This window comes from Mobula hypostoma, chromosome 8, assembly GCF_963921235.1.
Source record: "Mobula hypostoma chromosome 8, sMobHyp1.1, whole genome shotgun sequence".
NCBI lineage: Eukaryota > Metazoa > Chordata > Chondrichthyes > Myliobatiformes > Myliobatidae > Mobula > Mobula hypostoma.
The window spans coordinates 110538465-110552572 of record NC_086104.1 but is presented as its reverse complement, the minus strand read 5'-3'; the positions used below and the strand labels follow the sequence as shown (position 1 = coordinate 110552572).

At 42.3% G+C, this 14108-nt stretch overlaps 1 protein-coding gene across 1 annotated transcript in view; it reads right to left on the bottom strand.

Annotated features, from left to right (window-relative positions):
• Positions 1-14108, bottom strand: part of igf2r (insulin-like growth factor 2 receptor) — a 223644-nt gene that overhangs the window by 98375 nt on the left and 111161 nt on the right. Inside the window, exons 21-22 of the mRNA XM_063056606.1 lie at positions 7497-7598; positions 5186-5360 (exon numbers count right to left, since the gene is read on the bottom strand). Coding sequence (XP_062912676.1) covers positions 5186-5360; positions 7497-7598 — 277 coding nt within the window. The remainder of the gene's footprint in view (positions 1-5185; positions 5361-7496; positions 7599-14108) is intronic.

Here is a 14108-nt window from a genome sequence, read left to right as displayed (position 1 = left end):
TTTTGGCCCATCATGTCTATACCAACCTCCTCGCCCATCCACACGGACCCTATTTGCCCAAATTCATATTCTACTATGCTGTGTTTACTTGTCTAAATACCTTGAATGTTTTTGACTCTATCACCTACTTGGGCAGCAAATTACAGATATCAACCATAGTGTAATACAGTTCCTCTCAGACCATTATAAAACTCCTTCCCAAAACCTATAACCTCTGTTACTGGCACTCCTACCAGAGAATAAAGATTATGACCATCTACTTCATACATGTCTCAATTTTATTCACACTTTCACTCCTCAGCCTCTTCCACTTCTTTGGGGGGGCGGGGGGGCAGAGACCAGCCTATCCAATCCCTCCCCGTAACTAAAATCCACCAATCCAGGCAATATCCCGGAAAATTTCCTTTGCATTCTCTCCATAGCAACCACGTCCTTCCTACAGTGTGGCAAACAGAACTGCACATGTTCCAAGTGCAGTTTAACGAATGGTTTGCAAAGTTGAAACATGACTTCCAAATTTTTATATTCTATGCCCTGACATACGAAGGCAAGCACACCATAATCCTTCTTGGCCACCCTAACCACCTATGATGTTCACTTCCAGGGACCCCGAAGGTTTCTTAGTGTCCTACAAGTGATCATGCATGTTCTACCTCTATCCGACTTCTCACTTGCACTTGTTATGATCACACTCCATCTGCCATTACTCTGCTCACTTTTATCTTAGTCTATATCCTGTCGTAGCCTTGGTCAACCTTCCTTGCTATCGTTTATGCATTCTGCAGACTTACTAAGCATATAGAATATTAAACATCTCTTACTTATTTATTGAGATATAGCACGGAATAGGCCCTTCAAGCTGAGCTGCCCAGAAATCACCGATTCAACCCTAACTTAATCACGGAACAATTTACAATGACCAATTACCCATCAACCATCTTTGGTCTGTGGGAGGAGACCCATGCAGTCACAGAGAGAGCATACAAACTCCTTACAGACCGTGGCAGGAACTGAACCCAAGATGCCTGTATGGTAAAGTGTTGTGCAACCACTTCACTATTGTGCTGCCATAGTGTCTTGTATCATCAGACAAAATGAACATGTTGTCCAAGTAACTAGATAAAATGCTCATCCTGTTTGGAATATAAACAAAAATAGAGCTGAATTCCTAGTATTACTGCTTCATTTCTGTGCAGCTGAAACACCAAGTATCAGAAGTTCAGCTTGTTACTCTCACTAGGAACAACTGCAGATTCAAATCCCTTTGATTCAAACAGACACTGAAACTACGCAAAGCAAAAAAAATAGCAGCAGATGCCATCAATCTGAAATGGAAACAGTTGTAAGACTGGACCAGTCAGGACATCTTAATAATTAAATAGTTACACTGAGAATTAGTATTTGACAAAACTAAAACTAATGGGAGCTAAAAGGCTAATAAATTCCCTGACTCAGACCGCATGCATCCTAGGATCTTAAGTGAGATGGCTGCCAAAGCAGTGGACGCATTAGCTATAATCTTTGAAAAATACTTCGAATTGGAAAGGTCAAGTTCGGGCCAAATTGAGGCAGTGGGGCCCCAAGTCCAAGAGTGATGAATGACCTGATGATTTAAGTGCCAGACCAGATTGAAAAGGTCAGGATGTCAGGGCCAGAGGAAAGGGACGAGCTGGTTCAGCTCGCCACTCTGCGAGGTTTACTCGTCTCTGGGCTGAACTAAGGCTGTAGCCTGCAACGAATGGGCTCCTGGGCTGGTCATGACTAGCTTCATGGTTGTGAACTCACTTTCCTGAACTTCAGTTCTGAATGTTATTTTCTTACTTTTTATAGTTTGCATGACTTGCTTTTCCTTCCTGCACACCGGGTGATTTTTTTTGAATGGGTTCTACTGAGTTTCTTTGCTTTGTGGCTGCCTGTCAGGTGGCGACTCTCAATGTTGTATATAGTATACATACTGTACTTTGGTAATAAATGCACTTGAACTTTGAGATCCCGGAGGAGTGCCGGAGGATTGACAAACTGCACAAGGATTGGACACATCAGAGGCATGCATAAAGCAGTGCCTTCAGCTTTGGCAAAGCCCCCTCCCACCCTTCCCTCAATCTCTTTAACCTCCGTCAGGTAAAATGTACAGCAGCATAAGAACCAGAACTGTCAGACTGGGTAACAGCTTCTTCCCGCAGACTGCTGGACTTTTTTAACACCATGTCGCCAACCCAATTTTCACGTACACTTTCTTTGAATGCCTGGCCATGCCGCATGCCAACTCACACACACACACAGTCATCCTGCACTGGTCACTTTTCATCTTTTATTGCTGCCGTTTCACACTCTTATGACTACTTGTTTTATTATAATAGTGCGTCAGTAACATTACACTGTCTCACATAAACATGCAACTCATGCTTTACGTCAACCTGTCAATCTTCAGGCCATGCCAGTCAGGGACTTGTAATATTATCCTGTGACTTTATATGCTGGATTGCACTTATATGTGCTGTGTGTGACTGTATGTACAGTGTTTTGCACCTTGGCCCCAGAGAAACGATGTTTCATTTAGATGTATATATGTGTATCACTGAAAGACAATAAACTTGAAATTAAACTGCCAGTGTTACACTCCTATTTAAGAGCATGCAGGCATAAAGTGAAATTAGGCCAATTAGCCTATCATTTACCACTAGAAAAATTTTAAATTAATTAAGTAAAAGCAGCACCATCAGAAAACCGTAGACCGATTCAAGGTGGCTTCATTACTTCAAATTTAAGACTTTGACAGTCTGAACAAGAGTTAATGGAGGAGAACCAGTTTATATACTTTATACAGTCTGACAAGGTGTCTCTAACAAGGTTAACACCAACCAGCCCGTGCTCTTCTTGCTACTGCCATCAGGAAAGAGGTACAGGAAGGACGTATAGAAGCCTTACGTCCCACAACACCAGGTTAAAGGACAGTCATTATCCTTCAACCATCAGGCTTCCCAATCAGTGTGGATAACTTCAGTCACTTCAACACTGAACACAACCTGAATGCTACTGTCTACTGGCTTCCTGTATCTTTTAGAATCGATTTTAAAAGTTCTCTTACTTGTTCTTAAAGCTCTCAATGGTCTGGGACCAGAGGACAACATAGAATACTGCTTGAGCTCTTAGGTCTTCTTCAGTTGGTCTCTTAAATTTAAAGAGTCTCCATCAACAGGAAACTGGCAGGTCAGCTCTTTTAAACAACTCACCCAAACTGTAGAATTCAAGACCTAAAACTATAAGGGATGCAGACTCCGTTGACATTTAAATGCCAGCTCAGAACCTATTAATTGAACTTTGTTTTTAACCGACATCTTTTTGACTTATTTTCATGTTGCACTTTATCCCACTGTAAAGGAGTTTGAACAATATAGTATGAAAAGTGCTCCAGAAATTAGTTATTATTGTTAATAACCTATGGACAAGCACTCTACTACTCATGTTCTCAATATTAATTATCACTTATTTAAATTGTTAAAAATTTTTTTGTAGTTGCACTAAATGTTATCTTCTGTACATTGGTTATTTTGCTATCTTAGTGTGTAGCTTTTCATTGATTCGATTGTACTTACTGTGAGAGCCTGTAAGAAAATGAAACATAGTATATGGCACCATATACTTACTTTGATAACAAACTTACTTTTAACTTTGGATGTACTGGCATGGATAGAGGATTGGCAAATAGACAGGAAGCAGTGAGTACAATGGGATATCACAGTACAGGAATCAACTGTTTATAATATTGATGGAAACAGTGAGTGTGCAATAACAAAATTTCCAAATGGTAACAGAGGCAGGCAGCCAGAGGATACAAACAGTTTAAGACATTGATAGTTTGAAGCAAGTAGACAAATAATTGGTAAAATGAGAATACAGGGAAATGTATAATTCATTCTGGACAAATATTGCAGTTTTTAAAAATTTAGACATACAGTCCTACCAGCCCAACAAGTCCACGCTGCCCAAGTATAGCTAAGTGACCAATTTGCCTACTAACCTGTACATCTTTGGGATGTGGGACAAAACTAGAGCACCCAGAGGAAACTCACATGGTCACAGAGACAATGTCCTTTACAGGCAGTGACAGGAATTGAGCCTGGGCTGCTGGCGCTTTAGAGCGTTACGCCAACCGCTACACAACCGTACCGCCCCGAGCATGAAAAGATTTTGAGGATGCCTGGACATGTCAAAAATAGTACTGTACACAGGTACAAATAGTAATAGGGAAGGCAAATGGCCAAGGAGGTCAGAGTACGAAAGGAGGGAGACCTTTCTACAACTGCACGAGCCACCATTGAGGCCACGTCAACATTAGTCAACAGATTTGGGCTTCTTATCTCATTGAAGGCTGTTCAGAGGCTCAGTATGATCCTGGGTGTCCAGAGATTGCCTCTAAGCAAACGTTAAATCAGCTAGGACTCCATTCGGTGGAGTTCAGAAGAATCTTACTGAAATAAGAGATTATTCAGCAGCTGAACCAAGGTGAAAGCTGAGAGGGCGTGCCCCTCTCATACGAGTTCCCAGAACCTGAGACAACAAGAACTACCTTAAGGTGAGGAAGAATTTCTTTCATTGTCTGCAAGGCTTTGCAATTTCTTAGTACAGAGAGCTGCGGGGGGCAGTCTTTGGGGATGTTTAAGGTTCAACTAGGTTTCTAATGAATAAAGTTAGGGGAAAGGGCAGGAAAGTGGACCTGAAGAATATCAGAGCAGCCATGACCCTACTGAACAGCAGACTCAAGGGTCTGAAGGGCCTACTCCACTTCCTCCCGCGATTATATCAGTGGAGAAACAAGGAATGGTCCAGTGATGATAGTCATAAAGCTCTGGTTCTGATGCAAGGTTGTGGACCTGAAATGTTAACTGCGAGACCATCTTCCAACCTGCTGAATATTTCCAATATATACATTTTTATACTTTTTTTAAAAATTCAAGACCACCTGATCTAAACTCAGCCTTTAAAAGGCAGCACAGCACTCACTGGGGAAGCAGACAAATGCCACGTGATCCTCCATTGGCCCGCTTCCCTTGCGAATATTCAGGTCGAGCTTACCCGAGAAGAAAACACCACCAGGGTTTGAATGCTGCCTTGGACAAACTGTCAAAATGGTCTATTTCTGTAGTGAGGTGCACAATATTCTTGTCTTAGGTCGTGCCCTTACCTGACTCTATCATCATTGCACCTTTGTACGTGAGCGTTATGAGACCATCAGTAGAAACCTGAAATGCAGTTTCCTGTCCGACTAGACGCACTGCCTCCTGTTCATGCATTTCACAGCCAGTTGCTGTCTTGTTTCCTATTTTACCACATTCATCTAGACCACCACAGATGTTGAGCTTTAAAAAAAAATGAAAGATATTTATAATCACTAAAGATGAAAACCTTAATTATACATTTGAAATTGGAATCAATCAGACTTTAGGTTTGATCATGAGGAGAAATCTTGACAAATCAAATGAAAGCTACAGTGTAGGGATTAATGGCAATTTTTCTCAGCCCAATTTTGAGGGTAATTAATGTGTGAGAATATATCGTCATCTTCTCCAGATCAGAAATAAGGACCAATTGTCTTTGATATATACAGTTGTTAGTTAACTAAACTTGGCTATGTAATGGTTAAATCCAGTCAGTCAGCAGTGGCCTGTGAAAAGCTGTTCGGAAATGGGCAGGAATATAGAGCTCTCTTTTTGAAGCCAAGTGTCAAGCCATACATTTTGTTAGGACATAATACAAACTCAGGGATACATTTGAAAAAGGGTACATGAACTCACCTGGTGCCCCTCGTCCTTTCTTCTTCCCATGGTCCACTCTTCTATCAGATTTCTCCTTCTTCAGCCCTTTACCATTTCCACTTATCACCTCCCAGTTTCTCACTTCCTCCCATCTCCCCCACTCCCCACTACCTACACTCTCCCAGATCTGGCTTCACCTATCACTTGCCAGCTTGTACTCCTTCCCCAGCTTCTTATTCTGGCTTCTTTCCCCTTCCCCGTTCCAGTCCTAATGAAGGATTTTGGCCAGGAATGTCGACTGCTTATTCCTTTCCATAGATGCTGCCTGACCTGCTGAGTTCCTCCAGCATTTTGTGTGCGTCACTCTGGATTTGCAGCATCTGCAGAATCTCGTGTGCTCATGAACAGAGGCTGTTGAGTAAACTGGAAATTGCCATTCAGTAAGTCCTTTTGTATCAAAGGTCATTGAAGCCCAAGGATTAGATAAAATATTCTGCCCCATGTCTGCTGTAATAAATAGTTGAATCAAGTTTGTCTTGGCTGTAGTACAAGATTTAATTCCTTTTTAACCCTCATTAGCACTATAAATTAATGTTATCTGAATTATTGGTTTTATATTTCAATTTTAAGTATTAGATTTTCAATCCACTTATGAGCAAATTTCATACCTATACCACATTCAATATAGAACTAAATATTCTACCTGGCTTATGGTTCTGATGTGTCACAGTTTATTGACAATCCTTTGCTCGGCTTAACCAACCGTTATCTATTCCTATTCTCAGATATCAGAGCTCAGCAGAATGTCCTGTGTTTTAGTGACCATTGGCCATGAGGTATGTTTACTGCAAAAATCAACGGACCATCGAACACTTGCCAAATTGAACTCAGTGCATTTGCAAATTGGGATATAAATTATCTGAATTTCTGTGCTGTGAAGACTCTCAGTCAAACGTCTTAACTGACACCAGGATTAGGTGCAGAAGGTCTTAAGTGCTGTAGCATTCAACTAGTTTGTTTCCTTGAACTGAATATTTAAATTTGCTGCAACACACACAATGCTGAATGAACTCAACAGCTCAGGAAGCATCTAATAGTTTGAGTCTACACTATGTTATAAGGATCACTCCACTTTACCATTTTACACTTAAGTACACTCAGTGACCACTTTGTTAGGCATTGTATCTCCTGTAACTAATAAAATAGCCACTGAGTGTATGTTCATGGGTTTCTGTTGCTGTAGCCCATCCACTTCAAGGTTCGAGGTGCTGTGAGTTCAGAGATGCTCTTCTGCACACCACTTCGTAATAGGTGAACATACGAGTTACTGTCACCTTCCTGTCAGCTTGAATCAGTCTGGCCATTCTCCACCAACCTCCCTCATTAGCAAGGCATTTTTTGCACACGGAACTGCCACTCACTGGGTGTTTTTTGTACCATTCACTGTAATGTCTAGAGACTGATGTGCATGAATTTCCCAGGATATCACCAGTTTGAGATACATAAACCACCCCGTCTGGCTCTAACAATCATTCTCCGGTCAAAGTCACTGAGATCACGTCTTCCCCATTCTATGTTCTGTCCGAACGACAACTAGACCTCTTGACCATGTCTGCATGCTTTGATGCATTGAGTTGCTGCCACATATTGGCTGATTAGATATTTGCACTTATGATGCATACAGAAGTACATATTAAAGTGTATATATTTAGGAAAAGGTACCATTTACATTAATCCAACCTTAAAAGTTACTTGGTTCGAAGACACTGTATAACCCTCACTTGAAGCCAGAGGCAGAAAGTTGAAGACAAAACCAGTGTTAGGATCTTTAACTGTGCATTCCTAGAAAGAAATACAAGCAGATTTCAGTACACCAACTAATTCTACAAAGATTTCTTTATAAAAGGAATAAATTTTCAGAATACCATTCAACACCATTTCAATCCATAAATATGGCTGTACAAGTCAAGCCCCCATTTAAACTCTTCAGTCAACACAAGATGTTTGTCAGTGGCACCCTATGTTGATTTTCTGTGGAACAGAGTATGAAGGGACAACATCTCGTTCCATGGAAACACAATTCAGCCTTTCAGGCTCAAAAATTAATCCAGCCATTTCAGATAACCAGCCCTTACTATCTGTGTCAGAACTGGTCAGTTACAAGTTACAGTTTTCCACCTCAATTCAGTATTTCTCTTGCTGCACATGCTGCCTGACCTTATGGGCATTTACCACTTTTGCTTTGTCTCCGGATTCCTGCAACTGCTGTATTTTAAGTCTCAGTCCCGCAGGTTCTTTCATTTTCAACCCTCTAATCACCTCAACTCCGCCATGGCCAGTCCCAATCCCGGATGCAAGAGGAGGAGGGTTGGGTATGGAGTTGTAATCTCATGCTGTAAAAACCAGGAGCTACAAATAGCATCTCTGGAAGAGGAAGAAGTCCTGGGGACAACTTGAAAGACTGGTCCAAGATATAGAATTTTGGGTAGCTGCTAACCCCCAGTAGGGGTGATGAGCTCAAGTAATTGTCTTGTTCATCTATTAATTGGATAAGCTTTGAAAGCAAAATCACCTGGATAACCTGTCTCCACCTTTACAGAGATCCCTTTTTCTCTCCCTCACTCTATGACCAGTGTCTACTCATTTCTCCTATTCTGGTGAAGGGGTAGCCAACACAAAACATTAACTCACTTTCGCTCTTCAGATGCTGCCAGACCTGTTGAGCACTTCTGCCAAGTCTATTTCCAACAGGTTCTTCTTGATTTGTCAGAATTTCTATGAAACACCACTAGATAGCCACCAACAACAAAAAAGTGCTAGGGAGGCTCAAAGGTTTTAAGGTGGATAAGTCACCTGGGCCAGATGGACTACATCCCAGAGTCCTGAGAGAGGTTGCTCATAAGATGAGGGATGCATTGGTCACGATCTTTCAAGAATCACTTGATTCTGGCATGGTCCTGGAGGACTGGAAGATTGCAAATGTCACCCACTCTAAAACGGGAGGAATTATTGCAGTCCATTATTAAGGACAAGTTTTCGAGGTACTTGGAGACTAATGATAAAATAAGTCAAAGTCAGCACGGTTTCTATAAAGGGATCTTGCCCGATAAATCTGTTAGCGAGTTCTTCGAGGAAGTAACAAGCAGGATGGATGTCATTTGCTTGGATTTTCAGAAGGCATGTGATAAGGTGCTGCACATGAGGCTGCTTAACAAGATAAAATCCTATGGCGTTACAGAACTAGAGAGTACAGCCTCAAAACTGAGGGATGACCTTTTAGAACAGAGGCAATGAGTATTTATTTTAGCCAGAAAGTAGCGAAATCTGTAGAATGCTCTGCCAGAGACTGCAGTGGAGGCAAAGTCCATGGGCATATTTAAGGCAAAAGTTAATCGTTTCCTGATCGGTCAGGGAATCAAACAGTATGGCCAGAAGGCAGGTGCATGAGGTTGAGTGGGATCCGTGATCAGCCATGATGGAATGGCAGAACAGACTTGATGAGCTGAATGGCTGCTATGTCTTATGGTCTAACACAAGTGTCACTAATTTGATGAAAATTTGCATCAACCCTATATCAAATCAAATCTTGTAATGAGATACAAATTCAGCTAATGTATTAGAGAGATGCACCTTTATAAACAATCCAACTGAAGAGGAAAGTGGGATTGAGAGTAGTAAATCCACTCATTGCCCTTTAATGGTGTCAGACAGACACCATTACTAAGGGTGAAAATTTAGTATGAAATAGACTTGTACTCCAACTGAACGGGTTTATTATTGTCACATACAGTATACTGACATACAGTGGAAACAGGGCTTTTATGCCATCCATACAGACCATTTCATCACGTCAGCCCACAAGAGAAATCAATAATAGAATACAAAAAAAAAGTAAATCATAAATATTCACCTCCTCCGTCACCTCCATTCAGGGTCCCAAAACAGTCCTTCCAGGTGAGGCAACACTTCACCTGGGATCATCTACTGTATCTGCTGCCCCCAATGTGGCCTCCTTTACATCGGTGACACCCAACGTAAATTGGGGGACAGCTTTGTTGAGCACCTTTGCTCCATCCGCAATAAGTGGAATTTCCCGGTGGCCAACCATTTTAATTCTTATCCTAATTCCCATTCCGAAGGCTGGTCCAAGGCCTCCTCTTCAGCCATGCTGAGATCAGTGGAGGAGCAACATCCTGAGGTGAAGTGTTAGACCTCATATTTAATCTGGGTAGCCTCCAACCAGATGGCACGACCATCGATTTCTCCTTCCAGTAAAATTCTCTTTTCCCTTCCCACTTCTGCTATTCCCCACTCTGGCGTTTGATCTCTTCTCCTCACCTGCCTAACACCTTCTCCTTCAATTTCTCCCATGGTCCTACCAGATTGCTTCTTCCCCAGCCCTTAGACTTTCCCACGATCACCTCCGTCTCTCTCTTAATCCCCTTTCCACCCATCTAGCTACCCCATCACCTTCCAGCTTGTCCTCTTTCCGCATCCCCGCACCTTTTTATTCTGGCATTTTGCCCCTTCCTTTCCAGTACTGCAGAAAGGTCTCTGCCTGTTTATTCAGTTCCATAGATGCTGTGTGACCTGCTGAGTTCCTCCTATATTTTGTGTGTGTTGCAGAAAAAATGCAATGCAGACACGCAGTGAGGTGCAAGGCTATGTTATTACGGTCAAGAGTCCATCTTAATACACCAGGTAAAAAAAAAACTAGTTTCTCCCCATGCCTCATTTGGTATATCAGGTGACAACCTTGCCATTTCTTCAGCATGTGTCTGCTTCACGAGGCCGAGTTGCTCGCTCGACACTCAACCCAGCATAGATGGAAGGCGGGCAAGGAGCAGGCCGGATTCAAACCCGGGACCACTCAATCCCGAAGTCTGGTGCGGATGCCACTAAACCACCAGCAACAGACTATTGTACTCAAGAAATGGTCAATAGTTTTGCAACAGTGTGATAGGAGCTGCCCTTGAGCCTAAACATACATACTTTCAGGCCTCTCTACTTTCTGCCTCATGGGAGGGGGAGAAGCAGCAGCCCGGGGTGGGTGGGGCTGTCCATTGCGCTGGCTGCTTTACCGATGCACGGAGTCCACAGAGGGGAGGCCAGTTTCTGTAACATGCTGAGTCGTAGCCACAATACTCTGCAATTTGTGGTCACGGGCACAGCAGCTACCATACCAAGCCAGGATACATCTGGATATAGGACGGTTTCTGCGGTGCATCACAAAATGGGGGTCGAAGGGAACATACGACCTGGCGCAAATTTAGCAGACCGGGTGGAATTATTTTGATTCAACAGCAGAATGCAATACCGGGGCAGGTTCATAAGCACAACTTTTCAGACGCTGAGAACCTGTGCTAGACGTACTCATTTCAGACAGTCTGTCCAGGAAAACAGCCATGATTCAGAAGCATTAGCCAATTTGCACACAGATGTCACCTGATCCGAATATTCCTGATAATAGCTGACTTTCCTTCTGAAGCAGTCACAGTGGAAAGAACACCCGCGGTTAAAGTATCAGGAACAGTATTACCCCTCAAAGAAACTTTAACGAAGCGGAAAGAATGCAAATAGTACGAAAAGAGATGTCGCTAGTGAAATACAAATTGTTGTATTGACTTTTAAATACATACAGAGGTTAAAAATGTAAAATCATTAGTTTGGACTGAAATGAGACCTTCAATGCAGCAAGATAACATGCTTTATAATGTGGTCTAACAAGCATTTTAAGGAGCATTAGGGTGGAGGTGAGCACCTGAAGAGGTTTACCAGAGGGTGGAGGTACTGTTTATGAAAGAATCACAGGAGCAATTGTTGCAGAAGAAACTGGGGGATGAGACTGCAAGTGATTAAGGTCAAGCAGCATCTGTAGTGGGAAATGGACACTCGACATATACGCGTCGAGATCCTTCACATGGTGTTGGGTTGCCAGCATTAAATACATGCAGAATTATCCACCATTGAACCAAATATACAGAACTACGACTTGCAGCTCTATGTGGAAATGTCTTTAACACCAGGGACAAACCGATGAATTCCCACTGGTTGAGGGAACGCAGAAATCAATTTCCTTACTTGGAATGGGCAGAAGAGTGTCATACGTATTGCATGCACTACTGGGTCCCACGTGCAAGATAAAGTGTGGATACTAAGGTCATGCATGATCTGCAGAGACAATGTTCATGTTTCGACCTCATGACCTTTTCCTCTTTCCACATTCTGCCTGGCCTAATCACTGCCAGAAGCACTACTTTCGGTTTACCAATATCTACAGCATTTTACTGGTGAATTCCTTCCCAGCAGACTTTGGTCATAATGAAAATGATGATGGCACTAAAAGAAATCTTTGCTGCAGTAAATTCTAAGCTATTTTAAAGAAGCCAGGATACATACACAAAGGCCACCACCAAATACGTGTTAACTACCCTGGAGAAAGTCCCAAGTTTTGAAAACCTTGTTCAGATGGAGTTATCACTCCATGTGGAAACAGAATGTAAGACAAGTCTCCCAGCACACATGGAAGCCACTGGAATAAAGGGAATAATAAAACAGATGATGTCATCACTGCATTCGCAGATGGAGCATGCTGTCCAAAAAGTACTGGAATTCAGAAAGTCCCAAGTAGGACCTACCCGACTTGATCTAGTCAGTGTGGCCGCTAAGGAAGGGGGAGAACTCCCAGGATATGCAAGAGGCCAAAATGAACAATTGTTCTGGTCAAGATGGCATCTAGCTGTGGTTTCGAAGAAATGGCCCAGACTTCCCCTACCACCCAGGACATGCCCTCTTCCCATTGCTACCATCAGGGAGGAGGTAGAGGAGCATGATGACACACACTCAATGTTTTAGGAACAGCTTCTTCCCCTCTACCATCAGGTTTCTGAACCAACTCATGAACACCAACTCACTTTTTTTGCTCTCTTGTTGCACTACTTGTACATACATATATCCCTTAGTTATAGTTTTTTTCAATGCATCGCACTGTACTGCTGCTGCAAAACAACAAATTTTACGACATATGCCAGTGATATTCCATTCTGCATTGGAGGTGATGGGTCAGGTGGCCCAGGTGACGATGGATTTCAGTGAGGTTGCTTGGGCCCTGTGTGAGAACTGAAGTACCATTGATAGAAGCTTATAAAGCTATGTAACAAGGACTGTTCCCCATATCCCACAGAGGCAAGCATGGCTTGAAGCTGTGCCTGAAGGAAGTGAGTGCAATTAAAAGAGAAGTTGTTCAGTGCAAGAACAGGCTAAGCCAGACAAAGGAGAGAGATGCTGAGGGGTTTCATTCAAAAACTTCTATAGTTGTACTGTGGAGAGCATTCTGACAGGCTGCATCACTGTCTGGTATGAAGGGGCTACTAAACAGGACCAAAAGAAGCTGTAGGGGGTTGTAAATTTAGTTAGATACTAGCCCATAAAGTACCGAGGACATCTTCAGGAAGCGGTGTCTCAGAAAAGTAGCGTCCATCATTAAGGATCTCCAGCACCCAGGGCATGCCCTTTTCTCACTGTTACCATCAGGTAGGAGATACAGAAGCCTGAAGGCACACACTCAGTGATTCAGGAACAGCTTCTTCACCTCTGCCATCTGATTCCTAAACGGACATTGAACCCTTGGACACTACCTCACTTTTTTTTTTAAAATAGTATTTGCTTTTTTGCATGATTTTAATCTATTCAATATACATATACTGTATAAAGTATACTGAATAAGACTTAGTTATTATTGTATTTTATTTTTTTTCTTCTATACTACGTATTGCATTGAACTGTTGCTACTTAGTTAACAAATTTCACGTCACATGCTGGTGATAATAAACCTGATTCTGATTCCAATAATTAGATAGGAAGGGGCAAGACTATGGGGGATTTGAAACTGAATGGAACTGAGGCTTAGCCACAGCAATTGTCAACATTGTACTGTAAATGAATCAAAATCAGGTCTACTATCACTGGCATAGGTCTTGAAATTTATTGTTTTGTGGGAGCAGATAAAAGTACTATAAATCACAATGAGGAATATACACAGACTATATTAAATTAAATAAGAGCAAAAAATAGAGGTTATGTCAATAGGTTGGTTCATTGTCCATTCAGAAATCTGATGGCAGAGGGGAAGAAGCTGTTCCTAAAACATTGATTGAGTATATTGACACCAGGTCAATAATCAATTTAACAGGGAGTCAACTCCTGCTGTGTACATACATCTACTGATGCTTCTGGACACATCTTCAGTGATGTTCCTGGAATCATCGGGTGTTTCGGGTCTTTCAACATTATACAACCTCCTCCAGGTGACCCAGCCGGGGCTGATCAGACCCCAGCTTGTGTCCAGATGGC